General features: G+C 40.6%; 1 protein-coding gene across 2 annotated transcripts in view; it reads left to right on the forward strand.

Annotated features, from left to right (window-relative positions):
- Window positions 1-24135, forward strand: part of SPECC1L (sperm antigen with calponin homology and coiled-coil domains 1 like) — a 62867-nt gene continuing 38732 nt past the window's right edge. Inside the window, exons 1-5 of one of the 2 annotated variants that reach the window (XM_062504649.1) lie at window positions 1-9; window positions 13691-13880; window positions 19155-19314; window positions 20002-21635; window positions 23062-23269. In XM_062504649.1, coding sequence (XP_062360633.1) covers window positions 13728-13880; window positions 19155-19314; window positions 20002-21635; window positions 23062-23269 — 2155 coding nt within the window. In that variant the 5' untranslated portion in view covers window positions 1-9; window positions 13691-13727. Of the gene's footprint in view, window positions 10-13579; window positions 13881-19154; window positions 19315-20001; window positions 21636-23061; window positions 23270-24135 lie in introns of those variants that run through there. The other variant, XM_062504650.1, reaches the window with a different exon arrangement.

The following is a 24135-nucleotide window of genomic DNA, read 5'->3' on the forward strand; positions in this document are numbered from 1 at the left end:
GTTGCCCCGGTAAGCGCTGAGCGCCGGCGGGCACAGCCCGGCCCCGACCCCCGCCCGCCCGCCCACCCGCTGGGGGAGGGGGTGGGGGGAGGGTCGCCCTCAGCCGCGCAGGCTCCGGCGGGGCCTGCGTCCCGCGTCCCGGCCGCAGCGCCTCGCGGCCGCGGGGAGCGCCGCGCTCGGCCCCTCCTCACCGCCGCCCCCCGAGGGGCCGCGCCGTCACCCCGCGCCGGTGACACCGCCCCGCGCCCGCCTCGGGGAGCCCCGCGCCTCCCGCGTCCTCCCTGTCACCCATCTTGGGCAGGCGCCGAGGGAGCGGAGCGGTCCCGGCCGGCGGGGAGGCGCAGGTTGGCCCACGTTCGCATCCCGCGGTGGCATCGTTCGCTTCGGGCTGCTGGCTGCTGCCTCTGAGAGGGATGGTGGGTGCGTGTGGAGCTCCCTGAGGAGAAAGGCGGAGTGTCCGCCTTCAGCAGCTTTCTGGCTGGGTTTTGGTGTGTTTGGGGGCACCTTTGTCTGGGTTCTGGTCTCATGCTTCTCTCTGGAGGGCGGTTTTTCTGCCTTTTCAGAGCTGAAAGAGCCTCTAAGTTCCAGTTTCGTGCCTGCTGTCTGCCCTCCTGTGTCTCACACTGTTTTAGCTTCCAAGTCCCGACTTATTACCAGGGATGTAGGGAGGCAGGTTCCTATAGCTGGGCCAAAACCAGTCACCAGCCTGTTCTGAGAGGTTCTATACGCTGTGTCTTTAGGGAGGAAAACAATGCAGTGCTGTGCTGGTGTTCAGCAAACTGCACCCTTCTCCCCACAACAGCATCTCACTGTCTGTGATTGTGTAAAGTGTCTGTCTGTGCTGGGGTCTGGGAAACACAGTTCTCTTGTAGCAGAAAATGTGTCACTTAAGTGGTGCTGCGGGGTGAAAAAAGCTCTAAGGAGCCGTAGGTTCTGAAGGGCATAGTCGGTGCAAGTCTGCTCACCCCAAAAGCAAACATAAACCTTCTGGAGCTGCTTCCTGCTTCATTAATGCTGTGGACTTTGGCTGCCAAAAGATAGACAAATTAAAGCCAGGGGCTGCTTTGCACACTGGATCACAATATAGTGCTGCAGTAGCTCAGAAGAAGAGAAGCAGTTTCTTCTCCGTCTCCAGCCTACTTGAGTGTTGTTAGGTTGTTGCTAACAAAAATGAAAAGAGAAGGTCATTGTAAATAGTCTGAGATTAAAACTGGGAAACTGAGACGGGAGTAGTCTCATGTTTCTTGTAACACTGCCGCTTCACTTTCAGCTAATGGAAAAACCAGATTCCAGGCTGGTGAACTAGGTGAAGTAAGGAAAAAACCCCTTGCTTTCTCAGATGTTTTTGAATGGCTGAAGATAAATGTCTTTTTCTTTCTTTTTTTGAACGTGATACATAATTGGGAATAAAACATCTCAAATTTTTTAATGTATTTTTCTCTTTCTGTCAGATAATGGGCTATCTAGTTAGATAATGCAACCAACAGTTTCCCAGTTATTTTATCTGCTCAAGTTGATTGTTGACATGTGTTTTAGTGTGATCATCAGTAAAGATCTGTCTTCTTTCTTAGATTGTATGAGGGTTTGTTATATTAAAGTCTGATGATGGTGGAGCATCACAGTGGGAAAAGCTCTGTGCAGGGATTTCCAGGTGTCATGGACTGCTACCTTCTATTGTGATTTGCAGCTCCAGGGTATTTTCCCTTTCCCCCTGTGCTCTTTGGCCTTCCAGGCATCTGCCAAAGGTGTCTTCTGCATCAGGCTGGAACTAAGGTTTCCCTCCTTGGAGGCTGTGTCCATAGTAGCAAATCAAAGACAGCTTGGGTGTAAGGCTGAGGTCTGGCACGTGCTTGGCCACATCGTTGTCAGCAGGGGCATTGGCATGCTGGCATGTTCCTGAGTCATACCTGGGCATCATTTAAAGGTGGCAAATGCCAGGTCTAAAACCTCTTGAGTTTTAGAAGTTTCTGTCAAAGCACATGTTGGGATGGATATTTTTATGCTGCGAGGACTTAACTGTACAAAATAAATCTGATGTGCACTCAGCATTTTATGTATTAAAAGATATGTACTTAGAAATAACATTTTGAAGTCAAATTTGTGCCATTTTTGCTTTACTTTTGGTATAAAAGTGGAAAATAGATTCTCAGTAGATGGAGGCTGTGGAAACTCTTGAAGTGATTTTGCACTAACATAATTCAGAAGCTCTTTCTTGACCTTGCCATGTTGAAGCCTGTCTTGCCAACACGGATCCAGTCCTAGCAGTGTGTAATGCTATTAATGGGACTGAATCACTGTTGTTCATTGGGAAAAACAGCATAAGAAGTGGTAGGCTTCTACTTCCTGAATTAAAAAACGCCCCATTTAGTCTTATTTTTGGTCTTTATGCTGAAAAAAGGAGAAAGAGCAAGTGTTGGAAGCTGATTTACGTAATGGTAGCCTTATGTGACTAGGTACAAGGAACTTATTACTTGTTTCTTTTGAGCTTATTCCAGCTGAAGTGATCAGAGATGCCACCATTTGGAGCACTTAGCAGTAGTGCAGCCTGAAAGTAGTAACAGGATGCTAACTATCTTTAAACATAAATAATTCATTAGTAAAGTTTTCACACATACGTGCATGATTTTCTTTGGGAAAGACGACTTTACTGTCCTACACCTATCTGGCACTAGGACTTTTGATCTTCATTTTTGTAACTAAATCTCTTGGGGTACTTCACTTTTGCAAAGAACTGATGCTGTGTTGCAAGTCGTTGGCAGAACTAGTAGCTTCCCAAATTGCATGGAAAAATAATGCAAGAATAAATTCTGAAGTTAGGTGAAAGGAGACTTTATGAAGGGTTCCTTCCATCCACAAGATTTCAGTACCAAAGAAAAAGAAAAAAAAGAAATTTAGAACTAGTTGCTCGTTGTGTAGTAAATGGTTATAAAGCCACTAAAGCAAAATTTCAGAAGAGTAATTAACAAGTTTTTACTTACTTCAAAACTTGGTTTGACATTTTTGAAAGATAAATCTTGTATAAATTCAATTTTCTGTCACTGTGTGCCAGAATGGAGCCAAGGTAATAATTGGCTGCGACTAAGTGTTAGATATGCAGTTTTATCCAGGAAAATAAACTGAGCACCTAACATGTAGTATTTAAATAATAGTAAAAAGAGTTAAGGTAGAGTTGAAGTACTCGAGTGATGTATTTGATGACATCAGTCTGAAAGTATTTGTATATTTTGGATGCTGAAAGCATTTCCTTGACTTTGGTCATTTGGCCAGTGTGGGATACATGTTCTGCACAGGTACATGCAGTGAGTAATGATTTTGTGTGGGATCTGTGTTTGGGGAGGTGGGTGGAAAACATGACCAAGAGGCTGGCGTTCTTACTGCTCCCTGAAACTTTTTGTGTTCAGCTTAATACATTTCTGTGGATGTTCTTAATTAAAAGCACACAGTGGTTTTGGCAGATGGAGCCTTCTTGAAGTTTCGGCTGCAGAATTTCCTTGCTGTGTGAGGGTTGGTGCTGGAGAGGCTCCTTCAATGTATTTCACTGCTAGAATGTTGGCTGTCTTTGTATGGACAGGTCTCAAGTGACATTGGCAAGTTTATAAAAATGATCTGCTAGAGTCTGACTTTCTCTGATTAGCCATAGGATTTTTAATCTTTTTTTTTCTTTTTCTTTTTACTGAATTGTCAGAATGTACTGAACTAAAATTTTCTTTTATTTAGCAAAGTAAATGACACTGAGGGTTGATAATGGGTGTGCATTTACAGTAGCATCTGCTGTGCAGTCTTTCCAGACAATGGTCTTGCCTGTTCCAATTTGCTCTTCCCTAAAAAGTGACCAGCATTTTAAATGGTTAATGGCAAATATTTCCTTCAAGTCCCTGAAGGAATATAGGCTTTTCTGGAAAAGGAAAATTAAAGCTACTTTAATAGACATGATTCCTTCTACAAATCTGAGTAACTGTGTACACTTGAAGTTTTGGTTTTGTTTTTATTTCTTTCTGTAACAACAACAACAAAAAAGAACCTTCTTTAAGTGACAGAATCGTGCAAAGTTGCTTTGTACCTGCACTTGCTTGTATGAGATGGACAATTACTGTCTCTTTTGGAAATTATGAACTTCTTAAATGCATACAGTTGCTAGTAGTTGTCATCAAATTATTCTTGATTAAGGATTTGTAAATAGGAGATGCATCCTTGAATGGGGCAGTATCATTGTATTTAACTATACTGAGGTCATCAAGAATTAACATGTTAAAATGAAAACTTTGTGACATAAACTTCTCCCCCATTACCGTTGCTGTTCTTTCTAGTTTTATACAAAACTACAGAAGAGGGTTTCCTCAACCTGTAACGTGGGCATGTCTGTGACTTTGAAAAAGTTCAGTGATATCATCATGCTGTTCTCCAAAGGTTTTAGTAGTTTGCTGGGATAGATATTACTGTAAACAATGTAAATTCTGTTTGTGAAAACTCAGGGAAGGGTATTTTAAAGGGTATATCCACGTGTACGGATTAAATTTCAGTCTACTTTGTGGCATATTCAGAACTACATTTGCTACGTTCAAGATACGAAATCATACCAATACTTGTTGCAAAAACTTCTTGACAGTTTCCTGAAAATCTTTCTGATATACACACCTGTGAAAAATAGTGTCCATCTACAGAAGAAAATTAAGTCTATCAGTTATGGACATTAGTGTTGTAATATAAAGGACATTTGAAAGAAAAGAAAGTCTTCAGTATAGCCTCTTTTAATAGAAGGACTATGTTTTTCTGGAGGAAAACTATTCTGAGTTTTCTATGACTATTGACTATTCAGTCACACATCAAAAGCTTGTCAGGAAATCTAGAGATACAGGAGCTTTTCAAAGAAATACCTTAAAAGCATTTCACAGTGAAAAGTGCACTTGGCATTCCATGAGGATATCAGCAGATCAACAGCTATATCAGCTAGGGATGCTGTACTGGGCTTTTAGTGCTTTCCCAGGCTTTGTCCCATGTAGAACCCTGCATTGCTTCAACAACCAAACTGTCCCAGGGAACAGCGACTCCATAAACTGTCTGGTGATTCACCCTTTTCTGGAAGGCTTGGAATAAAATTTGGAAGAGAAATAGTCTTACCCTTTTTCCCTGGGGAAATAAAAAATTACCAGTAGATGGGAACCTCTCCATCCTGTCGCAAGGACTTCTCTTCCATATGACTCAAAGTTATGTCCTTGAGCTTCCACACTGGGGCTGGTAACTGCTCCTCCCTTAGTGATACCAGAGTATTTAGGAAGGATTTGCATGTGGCTCTGTCTCTGCTCTGTCTGCCAAGCCTGAAGGACTTTAAACTATGTTATGAGTGTGCTGTTGACAGGTCTTGGAGGCAAAGAAAGATGTGGGCCACTGCACAGAACTGAAACCCATAGATAGCCAGGCTTCAGACCCCTCAGTGCCCTGTTTTGTCATGTGGTGATAGTGTAAAACAGCACAGTTCATCTGTGCCCTGGAAGAGGGGGGTTTGGTGGGTGGTAGTAAGAGGTTCGTTTAAAGCAGGGCGGTTGCTGAGCGGCCAATAGCCTGAAACTGAATTAAAACAAATTTGGGGCTACACCATCTCTGAAAGGATGAGACTTCCTTCTTGCTCCCAGTCCCGCTGCTTCCTTTGCATAGTATCTAGCAATTACAAGGTGAGTCAGATCAGTCCTGATCTGTCTGAAAGACCAACTCATCAAAAAATGAGCTGTGATCTCTAGAATAGAGAGAAGGGAGAGGACCAAGGAAGGGGTGGGACTGCCTCTTTAGGTGGCAGGGTACAATTAAATTATTTTCATGACTAACTCAAGCAATCCCCAACAGGCACTACCCTCCCCCAGCCTTAGCAGGATTGACTTGTGCATGAGCCATTCCCATTCAGGTCATTCTTTTGGTGCATCTGAGACCAGGATGGCCTTTCTGGGCTTGGGAATCCCAGAGCTGTAAGCACCTGGGGCCTGGGAAGGTCCTCAGGTAATGCATCTCTTTATTGCTTTTTTTGTTCTCTGGGACTTTTTTGTTGCAATGCCTTCAAGAATGTTGTCAGACCAGGTTGGTGGTGAAGTGGACACCCAGTTCCAGACATCCAGGCAATAGAAAGTCCTCAAGCTGAGAATTAATCAACTGCTGGTAAGAACAGAGCTATCACCATAACCATCCTGGTAGCAGGACTTGGAGTGTTTGGATTTTTCATGAACTGAAGGATCTGGTGGAATGTTTTGGATGAGCATGAGACCTAGTCCAAGTTATTCACTTCTCTTACAGGTTTTACCTGTAACACACGTGTGCTGGGAGCCACTGGTCTGCCTCCTGAAGTGGCCCATTTCATGTCCTTTCTCTGTCCCCTTGCTGTGATGAGACCTGGCTGCTGCCTGCCTCACTCCTCCCTGGGAACTTGATGCAGCAGAAGCTTTTGATGCAGTTTTTGATACCTGAGTTCAGCTGACAGCATTTGCAATGGACCAAAGGGAGGAGGTCACCACTGATCACCTGCTGGAGGCAGCACTTTTGGGAACAGCTGTGCTGGAGAGAGAACATCGCAGTGAAATGTTGTAGGCTGGGCGAGCCAGTTTGAGAGGGAAGGAAGCTCTTGTGTTGGTGGTACACTTTTTGTTGTGTTATTCTACCATCTCCCCTGGTTTTAAAATTGCCATGGCTGGTTTTGAAAGTACTGCCAGGCAGTGCCAGGAGAGTTTCCACGTGTGTGTTTGTCAGTAGGACTCATGGCTGTAGGAATCACAGCAATTAACAGTGTAAGCATTCCACCAGTGGACTTTGATTGCTGTGTGAGGAGTACAGTATATGCTGAAGGTTATAGGACACCAAATACACCTTTGCAACTGGAAGGTTGTTGATTTTTGGAATAACACTTGCTTTAGAGTATGCTTGGAATAACAGGTAAGAGCACTTCCAGTTAATGGAGTTAACTTACCAAATACTACTTTTTACCTTAGTGAGGTGTGTACTTAAAGCTGGCCAGTCCTTTGTGTGGGAAAATTAGTGTGTAATTTTTAAATTTTTTTCTGGAAAACAAATGTTGCTGTAGGAGTTGGCTCTGTTTTATAGGAATATTAACCTAAGGGTTTTACAGGGAAGGTTGGTGTGTCTGCTGTTTATTCAAGCATGTACAATCTGACATAGAAGTGTAATTGCTACCCAGGAAATAGGTATATGCTGCCTCATCTCTTAGTGTGTGGCTTAAAATTTGGATGCAGCTGTGAAATTTACCAAAAGGAATGAAAAATGATAATATAATCAAATTACCTGTATTTTTAACACCAAGGAAACAAATCCTACTTAACAGCAATGTGCATGGTGTTTTGATCTGGGCTGTGAGCAGCTGTAGTTAACGGGCATGCTAAGGATACTGAGCCCACATAGAATGTTTTTTAATCAGCTCAACGATGTATACCAGTAAGGTATGGATTTATCTGGTCTGTTATTCTGCTTTTCAAAGCTATGATTAAAAGAAATCTTCTGAAGCTGCAGTCAGTGTTGAAGCTCATGCTGAGACCAAGTTAGGTTCAGTGTTCCCCTTCCCTCTGGAACAGTTTCCCCATGCTAGTTGATGAACAGTTGTTTTTTCTTTCTGGTTTGAAATAGCAGTTGTTTGAAATAGGAGCTTGAAAACAAGGCTACATAATTTAATTTTGTTATGAAAAGGCTTTTAGAGCACAGTTTGTGAGTTCAGGAGTTCTGTAAATGTTCTTGTCACTTGTCTGGAATGTTAAGTATTGCAACGGTTACACATTGCTCGAAGCAGCTACAGCTCTGAAGTTTTCTCCAAAGAAGGAGTAGAGAAATTGAGGTGTGTAACAACCAATTCTTGCCCAAAGCTGTGGTCTTTCCTCCCTTCTCTTTGAAAGAGAAGGAGCAATAGCAAATGCAGCTTGAAAGCAGTGGATGTGATATCATAATTTAAATGCAGAATTCCTATTTTTGTAATTCCGTAACTTGTAATGGAAAACTGTAAAGGCTCTTCAGAGTTTTTAGGACAGAAAGTAATAGAAAGGTCTTTTCTCTCTGAAGGGCTGCCTGCAGCTGTTGTTCCAGGAGTGCAGCCCCGTGTGCTGTGTCTGTATTGTGCTCCAGTGCACAGTTGTGTGTTTTCCTGGCAGTGCAAGAACGTAGCAGACCCTGTCCGCACTGGCACAGGGATCCAGCCCACCTGGAGCTCCAGCCCACCTGCAGCTGTGGGCAGATGCCTTAGGAAAAAACCCAAACCCAAAGTCTGCCCTCCTACCCTGACTGCTTTCCCACCTTGCAATTAGTTCTGGCTCAGAAGGGTTTCTGAGCCCTTTGTGCTCAGATATTTAACAGCCATTAGGAAATTTCTGTGCCTTGTGCATGGCCACTCTCCCCTTCTTTTCACACAATATACATTAAAAATACAGCTCACTTTTTCATGTAGAATCTGGCTCTAAATTAATTTGCTTGTCTTTAGTTTTAGTGCTGGAAGAGATGATCAGCAGCCACTCCCAGTCTGCCTTCTCCATGCCTTTGCAGATTTGATAGGCTTTTGTCATGTTCCCTGTGAGATGTCTCATGGGAGCTATTATATACCTTTGATCTTATTTTTGTCCCTTACTCTATCATTTTAAGATCTGTAAGGAAACCTTTTTTTTTGTTTTGTTTTGTTTTTTTTGAGGTTGAGAGAACTGCCCATAGCAATTGAAGTGTGGATAGATGAGCAAAAAATTGATTTGTTGAGTGTGATATTTGTGTTTGATGGTTCCTTCTCTGTTACTTACTTTAAGTATTCTATTCTTTTCTGGAATTGCTTTGCTTTTTTTTTTTTTCTTTTCCTTATTCCAAACACTGTACTGATAGTTTAATGAAGCTGTGAATCAGAATGCTGTACTCTTGCTGAGCAGTATTGATACACTGAGAACACATTTTATTTGAAGCTGAGGTTGCTTTCTCCTGAGAGACAGATGTGTTTGTGTTTACCTATATTTAATTTTGTTTGCTGTTTTTATTGTCTGGTTAGTCTCATAAGGGTCTTTGTAATTCCATGGACTTTCCTGTTGTCCTTGGTGTCTTAAATAACCCACTAGCATCAGCAAACTTTCAAGTCACTAAAACTTGATCTTAAGCAATAAAAGAAATGCACCATTTGCTCTGGGCTATTGGAATCCAGTGGTTTATATATCATGTTTTTTGGAATTACTGAGCAAGAGACATTGTAGAGTGCTTGTGCAGCTTGCAGACTGAAAGTTATAAATGTAGAGAGCTGTGTCTCTTTCTGTATAACTTACTTAATATTCTAGATATGAAGCTTTTTTGTGTCTGTGCTGTCTTGTCTGCAGGGACTTGGGAAAGTTCTGTGTCTGTATTTTGCCGGGGGTTGATGAGGCTGTGCTTTATAATCTCTTTGCTTTTCTGGCTTTTGGGACTGTGTAAGTGACCTGAAAACATAATTCCCTAATTATTTGGACAAAGTTGTCAGCCTAAATATATCAAAACCGAAGAATTTGCACAAATAGAGAGTGAAAGTGTACTGACTCTATCTCTCTTAAATGTGAGCAATTTCTTCTGTAACTTGGGTATTTGATTTTTCAAAAGTACTCAGTATCCTCAGATTTGAGGTATTGCTTGCTTCTTTTTTTAATCTCTAAAAAAATAGTTCTAAGATTATTTATAATTTTCTTAATAATTCACAATTTCTAGTAAGTAATACTGCTTAATGCCTCTCAAAAAATACTTTTGTTGCTTAACCCTTTATTGTCTTCCAGGCACAGGAAACTATATTCTGTGCTCTTGTAACTGACCTTTACTTTTGTGACAGCAATATTAGCATAAACAAGCATATTAAATAATGGATGAGATTAAAACAATCACAGTAAGGAATCATCCCCTCCCTGCTCTGCTTCAGTGCTCAGGGTTCTGAAGAGTAATGCTGAAAACATTGCACGTTGGCTGGCTGGATGCATCATATCAGTTTACAGTCAGGAGCAGAGCCATGCTATTGGGCAAAAGAGTTTTAAATTATTATTTATGCAGTTGTGTTTGCAGCTGGTATAAAGTGCAGGACTGGTTTCACATGCCTCCAACAGAACAGGGAGAGCACTCCAGAGCAAGGTTCTCCTGTTTGCTGGACTATGTGTGCTGTGGAAAGAGAGACGGCTGGGAAAGGATACAGGTTAGAGGGAATAGTTACAGTTTAGTTTAGGAATGCAGTCTTTCTATCTGATATTTTGGCATTGCTTTGGCTTTTTTCCATTTTGATTAACTGATACTGTCTGTGCTATCATTAATCAAATGTTTTCCAGTAATGTCTTGTGCCTGTTGATGAATATTTTCTTTAATAGTGGCTTTTTCTTCCTTTTTCTTTTTTTTTTCTTTTTTTTTCTTTTGAGGAGGAAGTGTGTATAAAGGGAAAGGAAGTCTTCAGTAATTCCTTCTTTCTCCCTAGGGCAAAATATAAAATATAAAATATGCAGTATTTTCTTTTTAAAACAATAGTGAAATAATATTTTAGTTCTCATTTGAATTGTTAGTGCTTCAGAAAGCTTCCTTTGGTTAGAGAGTTTTTTATTTCTTACTTTAAAATTTATTGTTAAATTTTCTGGGTGGGCAGAGACAAGATTGTTGTTGATCCTTAATACTGTTTCTTCCTAATGAATGTGATTGTGTTCTTCAGAAGCACAGAAGTAATTTTTATCTGCCGTACCTGCCTTTTGAGAAATTGGATGAAGCAGGGCTTTTTCTACTTCCAGTCTTCTGTCTTCTGTTTTCAGTGCTGAAACCCCATCTTCATTTTCCTTCCTGGAGAAGGCAGAGGGGAGAAATTGGCGCAGAGAGGCCATAAATTCACTTCAGGAGTCTTAGTGAGCAGCTGCTTTTAGAACCTGTAATGCTAATTGATGTCTTGTTCTTATTTTGTGTGACCCTTTGGATATTTTTCTCAGTTTTTAAATTATAAAAACTTCTTCCATTAGGAAAGTAACTACTAAGGCTTAGTTTATCTGGAATTAAAACAGGAGCAGTGGTCCCTGACCCTTCTTGTCCTCTATGTATCTTTAAAGTTTCTGGAAATGTGGTTCTACCTTTGAGTTTCAGCGAATCAAAAATAGTGCTCTTGAGTGTCAAATCTATGGATATTTGAAAGTAATGCTGTGATGAAACATGAGTATTATACTTAGCTGACATTACTGAGTTTTGCTTGCTTCCATCACTGTGCTTTGCAGTTGCTGTTTTTGAAGCAAAAAACACTGTGGCATGTTTTCAGGAACACTTCTCACGGAGGAGAAACATTTGAGTTCACAGAGTCTTGTCACTACTGACCCCCTGAGATAAGCTGATACCAGTATAAATGGTTTGTTCTGTGAAAGGTAATGTTAGCCTGCATCACTTTCTGAGGCCATCCATCCAGTGGGTTATGTTGTTGTCTTACTTGCTGTAATAAACAGATCCAACTGTGTTTACTGTGCATGCAAAGCTCATGTGTGCTGTGTCTGGCTTTGCAAGGTGTGTCAGGGCTGATGAGTGTGAGACCTGCAGAATGTGCATTGCAAGTAGCCAGTGCTGGGTGTCGGTGTCAGCCAGAGCCACTGCTTTATCTGCATTGCCAGGCAGGGTTGTCAGGCTTTGCCCAAATGTATCAGCCATGTCACTGCCGGTGCCCTAACCCTCCTTGGAGCACTGGCCTTCTCACTCTGTGAGCTGTCACAAAAGGGATGGTTCTGACTGACTGGAGTTATGGCAGGTGTGTAGTTTTTCTTTACCTGCGCTCTGAAAATTCGTTTGGGTTATTCCTCAAGCGTGCTATGGGCAATTTATTTATGTCTGTAGAACATCAAAAATACCATTTAACAGTAAAGATGCCAGTTTTAGTAAAGAACTCGATCCTATTTAGTATTTTCAGTTTTAGTTTTCAGTTGAATAAGATCAAAAGCACAAATAAGTGTTTGACTCATAAACATGAAAAAGGCAAGAAATAGAAGTGTGGCAACTTTGATGGTAACCAGTGTTACCATCTGCTTCTGGAATCTAATAGGCAGTTGTACCACTTAATATTATGTGTGTATAGCAAACATACTACCCTCGTGGGGCTTTTCTGGTTTGGGTTTTTAAAGGAGTCTCTCATTTCAAATTATCTCTCAGTTATTTAATCTTCTGTGAAGGCGTTCTGTTTCCTTGTAGCTGTATAGCAGGACTGGTGCATTTTTGGCATTGTGATGATGAAACTGCAACAGCAAACAAAGTTTTCTGTGTCTGTTTGTGGCAGCTTTCAGAGCTAAAGGGAAGCTGGAAGCTATAAACAAATATTTTCAGTGTCTTAAGATGAAGCTTCCTGTTGCTTCTGTTAACAGACCTTAGGGATCTGAGGAGGTAAAACTCCTGGAGTTTTACTGACTTTTTATCAAAGTCAGAATTGAGATATACTTGTGTGCAGCTGCGGTGATGCTCAGAAGGAAGGAGTGTGTATAAGGGTATGCTGTTAATTTTGTTAGCTGAAATTATCAAGCACTTCCTGACCACTGTGTTATGTCAAATGCCTCGTACATGCAGTTTATCAGTCTGCTTTTTGTGCCTTTGAAATGCTTCGGTTTTTAAGAGATGGAAATGTTTCAGTGCTCATGGACGTGTTTCATGTTTCCAATCAACTGGTATTGGGCTCAGATAAACCTGGTCAGTTACTTCCACCTGGAATCCATAAGGCTGAAAGTGGAGTGATGTTGTCCTCTTAATCTTCCATCCCATTACATCTGACTCAGGGGTGATGAAGCAAACAGCTGCCAACTCTCCCTCTTGCAGGAGGAGATGATCCTGATGTGTCTAGTCTTTCTGGTAGCCCATGCTTCAAGTTATAGCTGTTCTGTGGCTGTTCTCCTGTTAGTCTATGCTTCCTTGGAATTAGCTGCTGCTGTTGTAATACCTACAGTTTTTGGGTTTGCTGTGGTTTGGATAAAGTCAGGTTTGTTTTCTGGACTTTTGCCTGTGCTTGTGGGTGGAATGGCAGTGCTGGCAGCTGTCTGCTGTCAGAGACAGCAGGCTGGGCCAAGCTGCAGGAACGGAACCCAGTGAGCTGCTTCTGGTTCATTCTTGCAGATAATCCTCGTGATCACACAACTTGTGTTAAATTTTGTAAAATTCTGTATGTTTGTTATTGGGATTTTAAGTAATTGATTTGAGGGAATCTGAATCTTTCAACTTCTTTGGATTTTTTGTAGAGTAAGTTTTTCTCTGTGACTGCCATTTTTCTCTCAGCACTGTAGCTACCAAGCTCGTGGTAATCTTTGCTCAGATCCAATGTTGTTGGTAGTTAGGCTGTTGCCTGAATACTCACAGAGTGTTTTCCTTCCCACAGTCAGAAATATAGGACATTGCCCCCTAATAAGCCTTTCTTTTACTGGCTAATGAGTGAACTCAGCAACGTGGGTCACTTATAAAATATCCTCGGTTCAATGCCATTTGTGGAACTAGAACTGAAAAAAAAAAAAAAAAAAAGATTATAATTTGGAGTGGAGCTGTAGGAAGTGCTTAGTCCTTAGCAAAAATCCCTTTAAAAAAAAGTCGAAAACCATCGGTCAGTCACATGCATTTTGTTTGGCTCTAATTTGTGATCTTTGCTGCTCTTCTGGATTTCTGGTCTTAAACAGAACATTATAAAAAGAAGACATTGCTTTTCGTCTGTATTTTATATCTAAAATCTCTTTCTTTCTGCTTGTAGATTCGTTTGTAAATGCATCATAAACAGACAGCCCAGAATGAAGAAAGCAAGCAGGAGTGTTGGCTCAGTGCCCAAAGTGCCTGGAGTAAATAAAACTCAAACAAGTGAAAAAGCCAAACCAGAAAACGGCTCCTCGGTGTCTGCAGTAACAAAACTCTCCAAAACCGGGACATCAGCATCTCTTTTGAAGGTAATAACCAGTAGAACATTCTGATTATTTGTGTTTTTCACAATGGAGCTTTAAAGAGGGTAGAATTTCAAGGCTTGTCTTTAATGCAGCTTAGACTAGAGGTTGCATGGGTAGCTGGGGGGAATCTGGGTAGTTACAGAACACTGGGCAGGGTGACAGGATCTTGTTTGTCATTCATGCTGTACTTTCCTGCTGCAGGATGAGACGGAGAGCGGTGTGCTGTGCAGGACTTGGCTGTTCAGTAAAAGGAGCAGAGTGGAAGTCGTGTTCTGACCAATGTTATTTGTTTGGTGTTATGCTTGAAGGGTGTCAGCGACTAACAGGATTTGATAAGAGTTATTTACTAATTCTGAAAAAAGAACTAATGATGTTTCTTTTTTGTGTCAGTGATCTGTGTTGGGTCAGTGCAGCTGAATCCTTCTGGCTGTCTTGGCCTTTGCTTTGTGTTGAAGTACTGCTTGAGCTGAATTTTCACAAGTTGATTCTTGCTCCCAGAACAAGTTCAAAGGTAGAAGTTTTCTCTTACAGTAGCAAAACAGGGCAGTACATATAGGAGCATATGGCTTCCAACAAGCAGACACACTGAGGTGTGCTGGTGTGGAGTTTTCACCTGGGAGCAACCACGTCTGGGTTGAATGGATGGAGTGAGCCTGCCTGGTGTGCCTCCTTTTCCTGGCACAGAGACGTGGCTGGATCCAGCTCCTTTTGCTCTCTGCAGCTCAGTGTGCAGTGCTGTGCTGCTGCTGCCCTGGAGCAAATGAACAGAGCAAGGAACAGGGTGTCCAGCTGGGACCTGAACCACTGTCACTGATGCACAGGAAGCCACAAAGGCCATTTATATAACTGGCAAATAAACATCCAAAATTAAAGAAGTGTAAGAGTTGAGGTCTCTGTAATAACTCTGCAGGATTACTGAAGTCAAAAGGTACGTTCCCTTTCTCTTCTTCCTTTTCTTTTATGGAAGAATGGTTAATACTTTTGCTGATGAACTTGCAAGCCAGGTTTCAGGGAGGTTTTCTCCCAATGCCCCTCCTTTCTTCCATCTCCCAATGCCTCTTGCAGTTTTCTTAGCTTTAAATAATCTTTTGATGCTTGTTGATACTACTTATTTTATATTTCTAGAAGCCTCTCAAAGCAACTAAAGTCCTTTGTAGTTTATTTATCAAGTTTCTTATGTCATACCTCTCAGGGAGATAAAGGAGGAGGATGATCTAACACTGAACAGATTTGACCCAGTATGCTTTCACAGTTTTACTTATATTAGTAACACTTCTGGCTATGTTTTGGTGTGGGATTAGAATTCATGACAATTTACAAGTTTGAGGCATAATGAAATTTTTCTCTTGATTACTAAGGCTTATCTCAGGTTTATGTTCAACCAGGCTTACTCATACAGTTGGATGTCTTAAGTTATGGTGATGTTGTGCCAACTGTGTGACTTAATGATAGTGATGAATCTTCTTTGAGTGTTCTGTGCTTAGATAACAAAGCTAGTTGTTTGGGGGCTTTTGTTTACTGTATTGACAAATCACATGTTAATTGTAATCACAAATCACAAATTTCTTTCTGGCTTGAAAGAAATATCAGTAGAAGTAGTATTTAAAAAATAAACAAAAAACTTTTCCATATAATTTTAGATTTGATGTTGTTGATGAAACATTTGGCATATTGTTTTCCTTATAGAGGTTGTAGGGTATTCTCTTAGAGCTAACGAATTGGTGTGTGTTTTGGATTTAATATTCTTTGATGGAAAAGAAAAAAAGTTGGCATTAAACAATTTTATTGCAGTGCTTGCCAATTTATTCAGTCCTTTGAGGTGGATATTGAGTGAAATGCTCCTGTTAAAGAGTACAAATATGGTGCTATAACAATATTGGTTCAATCAGTAATAATGCTGCAAAATTGAAAATAACTTTGTAATTATAGCATCCTCTTAATGATATAACTATAGGCCAGTGTTCAGCTTTGGGTAGGCTTCTTTAACTGCATTGTTTCGTACATTTGTCTTTTTTTGTGGAGTTTTCAAAGTGTGTGGACAGCGAGCACAGGAAGAAACTGTGGGTCCCACCCTTCAGCAGAGCTGAGCCTGTCCCAGGGTCTGTTTGTTCGGCTGCTTCCCAGTGCCCTTGCTCGGTTCCCTCTCTGTAGATTTTGTCTCCCACTTTGCCCAGCACTTGCATAAATGTTCAGCACCCTACACATATTATTACTACAGAATTTTAACTGCCAGCAACTTTTAGTTTTTAATTTGTAAAAAAATACTCTATGAATAATGTGTTCTTATTTTTAAAATCGCAATTTTTTTACTTCTTCAGCTAATGAGCTTGTGATGCTGCCAACACTCCCAGCTGTAATTAGACAGCAGCTGTACTTCAGATGAATTGCAAAATCCAGTGTCCCTGAAAAGCCAGGACTTGGAGACCAGTATTTGAATATTAAAAATCACTGTGTTTTCAGTATTCGTGTGTCTAGGCTTCTATTCTGTTTGCAAAATGCCCTAACTTAATTAGATTGTTTTGAAGTTTGATGCTTGAAAAACTCAGATGAAGCAACAACAACCATCAAAGAAAATCTTAGGTAGGAATAATTATATATATATAAAGGGATTTGAATGAGATGCAGTAAATAGGATATACCTGTTGAGAAAGTAAGATGAAGTGAATTGTATAGGTCATTATTCAAGTTTCGTTGCACTGAAAGAAAGTGGTGAGAGGAAAACAGAATATGAATTGTATAATTGTAAAGTGTTTTTCTGTTCAGAAAATCAAAATAGGTCTGGATGAGCATTTCTTTTTAATTATATTTTAATATAAGAGTTTTAATGCTAAGCAGGATGGCACAGTTCTTAGTAAATGGGAAAAAGTTGTTTAATGAATATACACCATTCAATTAAAAAGATATGCTACAAAATTACTTTGATTTTAAAAGTTCTGAACTGTTGCCATTGTGGAGCATTGAGAGCTGCTGGTTTGTAATTTTTCCAACGCTTTGCTAAATAGTTTTCTTTGCCAAGAATATAATGTTACAGCTTTGAGAAACTGTTTACTAATTGGCTGCAGAGGAGGCAGTGCCTTCCAACCTAGAGCAGAAATAGTTTATGGGTAAGTCAGAAGAAGAATGGCTGTCTAAAATTCCTTTGTTCAGCAGGGACTGCAGATGACTAATGTCTGAAAATGTGTATTTTACTTAGCATTTTTTTTCTTCAAGCTGAGTCACATCTTGACCTATTTGGCTTGATAACATGTACTTGTACTCTTAAGTGTCTAAAAGCTTAATCTAATTTCCCCACTCTTTCAGCAGGGTAAAAATGCTGACAGCTCATAGTCTGTTTGAACTATCACATTTGCAGGCAGGTGGGCAGATCCAGCAGCAAAGCAGAAAATCACTGTTCCTTTTGTAATGCCTTGGTTTAGGCAATAGCTGCACAGGGTTGTTTCCCTCCCCTGTACCCCCATGCCCACTAAATTAGTTAGGATTAGATACAAAATCTAATTAGATCAGACTGTGATTGTTGTACCCCAGTAGTTTGTGCTCAGCCCAGCCTCCCCACATGAGTTGGGTGGGTTTTATGGCTTTTGTAGCTCCAGTATTTTTGCTTTCCTATTTCTATTTGCATTGCCTGTGCCTGTTTGCATGACTTTGTGACATGGCAGATCAGGGAGCTGGTCTGACTCCTGGGAGGAAGGAGCCCTTGGAAAAGCCTTGTTTGCACAGCAAACAACAGTGGCATTTTCATAGCAGAGAAGCCAGCTTTAGATGCACATAAGACTAGATCCTTGGAGTGAAGTGTTTTCTCCAGCCTTTTATGAACCTTTTCAGAAGGCTACACCATTTCTGACATGAATAAATAAAAACATTGTTGTTCTGGAGGATTTTAAATTTGAAAATAGATGTTTCTATCTGTAAATGTTCAATATTGCTATCAATTGCATGGTGAGGCAAATATGTTTTCCTCCCAAAGCTCCCTTTTGTTTTGCAGCTGCTCTTTGTAAATGGCACAGATCCCATCCATGGTCTTTCCACACTGCTGTGATCAGTGTTCCTAGCTGTTCTGGAACTGGCACTTGCAAAGAGAGAACAGAGTGACATGCAACTATTTTTATTTTTTTTTTAATTCAGCAAATGTACCTTTATTCTAAATGTGCAGAATTGCAGTGTCTCCAATATAGTTTTTAATGTGGATGTGTGTGAGCTGGAAGTTACAAACTTGCAGACATAATGGAAAGCAACTGGTTAACTCCTAACCACAGTTTTTTTGCTGGGATATTGGAGGTCAGTTCAAATGTGTTATCCAGCTGAATAATACAGTTGCTCAAGGAATGCTGCTAGCACAGCTAGCAGCAGTTTTCTTTTATTTTTTTCTCATATAATGGGAAAAATGTTGAACATATTTTGATTTTCGCAATTTGAAAAATTGTATTTGAAAGAGTGTAAAGTCTGCCAGTTAATGCTTATGATCTTAGTATTTCTAGACTTTGTTTTATTCTGAAAGATGTATTCTGTTTGGGAGTCTGGTTGTTGAGAATCCTGTGCTTGCTGCCTTTGCTGTCACATTCTAGGCAGCTTTTGTGGCTAACAGTAGTTTCAGGAACAATCATATGAGGTTAGACAAAAAGTCCATCAAACAAATGCCCCATCTCTTAAAATTCCCTAGAAAAGAGCAAGAAAGCAAGACAAGGATATATGGTGAGGGTGGGTTTTCCCCTGCCTCTGTCCTAGTTTCCAGTGATCTGTTGCTTAGTATTTTAAGCTAGAAATTGTGTTTTGCTAATGTCAGTTTGATTTTTGTTCTTCTTTGATTTGAGCTTTTTGTTGTGAATTTGTCCACCAGAAAATATTTGATCATATGCAATTGAAGGATATTGTACTAACTTCCTGGCATTTGGTGGTTTAATTATCTAAGAATTGCCTTCCTTTTTATGCATAAGGAAACTTTCAGTCAAAATTGGGAAGTTTTACGCTATGGTGCGTTACTGTGCTTTAACTGATTTGTGGTTTTTTATTTTTCTCCTTGGTAATGAAAGATTAAAAATTTTTTGGGGAAGAGAGAAGACTCAGTTTCAAGGGTCACTCATATGTAAGGAGTTAAAAGTTCCATTTCAGTTTACCAACTCTGCACAGTGCAGTGCACTTACACTTTTCAGCATTCTTGCATAGACACATGACTTGTGAAATATGTACTTTTTAAATGGAAGGAATCTGTAACAGTAGAAATGTTGGCTATGCAGACTTCTGGGCCAGCTGTCTTAAAGCTGCTTCTTCCATTTCTTCCAGACTAAGAGTAATGATGACCTCTTAGCAGGGATGGCTGGTGGTGGTGGAGTGTCAATGACCAATGGTGTCAAGGCCAAGAAGAACTCTTGTGTATCAACAGCATCTTCAGCTCCAGGGACAGCCATGAACAGTCTGGAAAACAAACCCAAAACTATTGCAGGTAAATATATTGGTTCTTAAAGATGGAAGTTGGGGGGCTTTTTATTTTCATTTAATTCATTGAGGGTCCAGGTTGCCTAATGAAGTGCTCAAATGGTCAAATCACACACCTTCTGAACTCTTTTCCTGGTTTTAATAATGTAATTACTTTTTTAGAGGGTGTTCCTTTTAGTTTTTTCAGTACTGACTATGCAACTATTATATAAAATGACATTAATATAGAGAATAATTTTTCTAAAATCATCTGTTTAAAAAAAGCTGTGACACAAGTACTAAATTTCTAAGATGACTTGTTACAGTGAACATTTTGGACATTTTGTATTGCTTTATAGAAATAGAGAGCTTTCAGAAACTGTTCAGAAAAGTGAAACCATTTAGTGTGTTAATGATATGGAATGAAATAGGCCTTGCCTTCCATTGCTGTGTTTTGGACTCAGTAATGCTTGCAAAACTGTAAAGCATCTGGAAATAAAGAAATAATAATTAATCTTCATTTTTATGCAATGAGATTAAGATACAGAAAGCAGAAAATGTGAATGTTTGGTTAATGCTTACTTCCAGTATTTTCTACGAAATGTATTTAGCGGTGTGCTTCAGAAAATCAACCACTGCTGATACAAAGCACACAGCCTTCTGTGACAGATACTGTATTTTAAATTCGTGTTCCTAACTTTCAAAAAACGTACAGGTACAGGTTCCACAGCTAAGCGTAGCACTTCATCTGGAAATAAAGAGTCAAGCTCTTCTCGAGAGAGGATCCGGGATCGATCTCGTCTGAGCCAGAGCAAGAAGCTGCCTGTGGCAGGACAGGGCCCCGGTGACACGGTGCTGGCAAAGCGCTCCCGCAGCCGCGCCAACCCGGAATCCGATATCCGCATGAGCAAGTCCAAGTCAGACAATCAGATCAGCGACAAAGCTGCACTGGAAGCAAAGGTCAATGATCTTTTGACATTAGCAAAAACTAAAGATGTGGAAATCTTGCATCTGAGGAATGAATTAAGGGACATGCGTGCTCAGCTGGGGCTCAATGAAGATCATCTTGAAGGGGAGGAAAAATCTGAAGAGAAAGAAGCCACTGTTGTCCATCAGCCAACTGATGTAGAGTCTACACTGCTCCAGTTACAGGAACAAAACACTGCCATCCGAGAAGAGCTCAACCAGCTGAAGAATGAGAATCGAATGTTAAAAGACAGACTAAATGCTTTGGGCTTTTCTTTGGAGCAAAGGCTGGACAACTCTGAAAAGCTCTTTGGCTATCAGTCTTTGAGTCCAGAGATTACAGCTGGCAACCACAGCGATGGTGGGGGCACTCTGACATCTTCAGTGGAAGGTTCTGCTCCCGGATCGATGGAAGACTTGTTAAGTCAGGATGAAAACACTCTCATGGACAACCAACACAGTAATTCCATGGATAATTTAGACAGTGAGTGCAGTGAAGTTTATCAGCCACTGACATCAAGTGATGATGCCTTAGATGCTCCATCGTCTTCAGAATCTGAAGGAGTACCAAGTATAGAGAGATCTAGGAAGGGAAGCAGTGGCAATGCAAGTGAAATATCCGTAGCTTGTCTGACAGAACGGATCCATCAGATGGAAGAGAATCAACACAGCACAGCTGAAGAGCTCCAAGCTACGCTCCAAGAGCTTGCAGATCTGCAACAAATAACACAAGAGCTGAACAGTGAGAATGAAAGACTTGGAGAGGAAAAAGTAATCCTGATGGAGTCTTTGTGCCAGCAAAGCGACAAGCTGGAGCACTTCAGCCGTCAGATCGAGTATTTCCGGTCCCTTTTGGATGAACACCATATTTCCTATGTCATTGATGAGGACATGAAGAGTGGGCGCTACATGGAGCTGGAGCAGCGCTACATGGAGCTGGCCGAGAATGCTCGCTTCGAGAGGGAGCAGCTGCTGGGGGTTCAGCAGCACCTGAGCAACACTCTGAAGATGGCAGAACAAGACAACAAGGAGGCCCAAGAAATGATAGGGGCATTAAAAGAAAGGAATCACCACATGGAACGGATTATTGAGTCAGAGCAGAAAAGCAAAACGGCTCTGGCGTCTACCTTAGAGGAGTACAAAGCCACAGTAGCCAGTGACCAGATTGAGATGAACAGGCTGAAAGCTCAGCTGGAGCACGAAAAGCAGAGAGTGGCTGAGTTGTATTCTATCCACAACTCTGGAGATAAATCAGATATACAAGACCTGCTGGAGAGTGTCAGGCTGGATAAGGAAAAAGCAGAGACCTTGGCCAGTGGTCTGCAGGAAGAGCTGGCACACACTCGCAATGATGCCAATCGATTGCAAGATGCCATTGCTAAGGTAGTGCTTAAAATACCATTGCATTCTAACATCCCATGTACACAATGACCTACTGGCCTCTGTAGTTCTTTCAGAAGTAAAAGATTAATTATGAGGTCATTTGGATTGCAGTAGTGTTAGGACTGATTACTTTCTCTTGACTTCTGTTATGGAAATGATGTCAGCATTTGAAAAAATGATATGGATACATTGAGCAACAGGGTAACTGTTGTGTTACTTTTGAAAAATATTTAAACTCCACAACTTATTTCGGTGGCCAAACCTAAGCAGTATTTAAGATACTGTACTAATTTAGTGCTTAAATTGCACACCTTCTGCAAGATTTTATGTGCTTGTTAGGTTTCAGATCAACATGTTTATTCCCAGTTCTGTTTTGACCCAAATATTTCTAATTTATGCAGTAGCTGTATCTAGTAAAAGTATTACCATAATTTAATATAAAAGCAAGAATCACACAATTTAGTTAATAACTTTACCTATGCATTTAAAGGTATATTTTCCTGAAGAGGCAATTTGTGCCAAATTTAATGTGTGAACTATATACCAGCTGCAAATTGACATGTTAGTCATGATCAGGAGCCTGTTAGAATCAGCCTTAATTTGGGGTGAAAAATACACTAAAATAATTTAAATAATTAAATTTGGAGAGTGCTATTAAAATAAAAACTGCTAAAACAGATTATTAAAAGCAGGGTATTTTGTCTATTAAACTTGGTGCCTGCCAGCATTGCCCACCCTGAGCCACAACCTAATTTCTCTTGTTCTTCTGGCACCGTATTTTTGCTGTTGGGTTAATGTTCCTGTGCTTCTGATCCCAGCCTGTCGCTTACGTTACAGTTTTATGAGGCAGGATTAAAAAGCCTCTTCCCCTTGCCCTGAAAGGGAGAAGTCAATCACTTTTTCCCTTCTCTGTTTTGGTTTTTTTTTTTTTTCAGCTTAATAGTTTGACAGACTCCTCTGAGAACTGTTTCAATTCACTAACACACCTCATACACAAATGTGACACTTGCTTAAGGAAATCACTCATCACACAGGTCCAGCAAGCACTAAAATTTATGCACAAGAGACCAGGCTTTTTCTCTTTTGGCAAAAGAAAGTAAGGGTAAAGAATTTCCCCCCCACCCTGTCCCTTTTCCATGGTAGCTGGATCTAAATTGGATCAGCTGCTTGTGAAACCTCAGCCTTGGTGCAGTGGTGGTTTTGCTTCACTTGTATAAAGGGCACTGCTCTTAGAGTAGCTGGGAGTGCTCATATATCCTGCCTGGGAATAAAGCAAGTTTAACTTTGGCCCAGGAAAAGAGTTGCACTAGAACAATGTATAGTCAAAGGCTTACCTGTCTCCTGTGTTTTTCTGGTTGCAGAAATACATTGTAAGTGCAGTAGTTACAATATGTTTAATATCCAGCTAAGATCTATTCTTCCTTAGGTTGAAGATGAATATCGAGTTTTCCAAGAAGAAGCCAAGAAACAAATTGAGGATCTCAACGTGACTCTAGAAAAGCTTCGGACAGAACTAGATGAGAAAGAGACTGAGAGGAGTGACATGAAAGAAACCATCTTTGAGTTGGAGGATGAAGTGGAGCAGCACCGTGCTGTGAAGCTTCATGACAATCTTATCATATCTGATTTGGAGAGTAAGTGTTAGGCACTTCTTTTAAGAGAAAGGATAATTAAGCAAAGCTCAACTAGAACACTGTGATATTGAGAATACTTTCACTTGTCTCTTGTATGTCTGAATTCAAGTCAGACTAGGTTTTGCAGAATCCTTACACTAGAGGAAGAACAAAATCAAGTTGGCTTAGCTTTTCCAGACCCAATTAGTAGTTGCTGTGGGAATAAAAACCTGTGAGTAGAGAACAAATATTAAATCTGCTAATACTGTTTTCAAGTTACTCTTCAAAGTACAAAAACATGTAGTAGAAAACATGTTCACCGTGTATCTGTCTAGCTCTCTGTGCTTTACTTCCCTCTCTGATCTTGGAGGCCTGCTCAGACATTCCTACCACGGGCTGGGATTCTGCAATTAGTCTCCATCTAAATAAGATCATGGGCAACGCTACCCTGGCAAGCTGTATTTGCACAGTACTGCTTAAAGAATTCAAATATCTGTTAGTCTTCCATGTTATTCAAAGATGAAACAAGATAGCAAAAAAGCCAAGGCATGATTCCTTCTAACAACAAGGGAAATATTCATAGAAAGGTTTTTAAATTGGTCTGCTGTCAAGAAAAGTTAGTGTCTTAAGCAAGCTAAATTGTTTATTCAAGCTCAGCATCTTCAGACTTGGCTGTGAGTGTTGTTTCCCTAAGCAACCCTTCTTTGTCTTGAAAGGCAGTCACTGCTTTTCCTTACAAATCAAGTTTTTATTCTGAATTTTTTTCCTTTTCTGTGCTAAATGACAGTCATTTTGGAGCAAAGACTCAAAAAGGTTGAACACTTTTCTACTTGTTTTGTCCATTAACTGAAATACACTCATGCAGGGAGCAGCACTATAGTCAGTAT

Source organism: Cinclus cinclus, chromosome 17, assembly GCF_963662255.1.
Source record: "Cinclus cinclus chromosome 17, bCinCin1.1, whole genome shotgun sequence".
Classification (NCBI taxonomy): domain Eukaryota; kingdom Metazoa; phylum Chordata; class Aves; order Passeriformes; family Cinclidae; genus Cinclus; species Cinclus cinclus.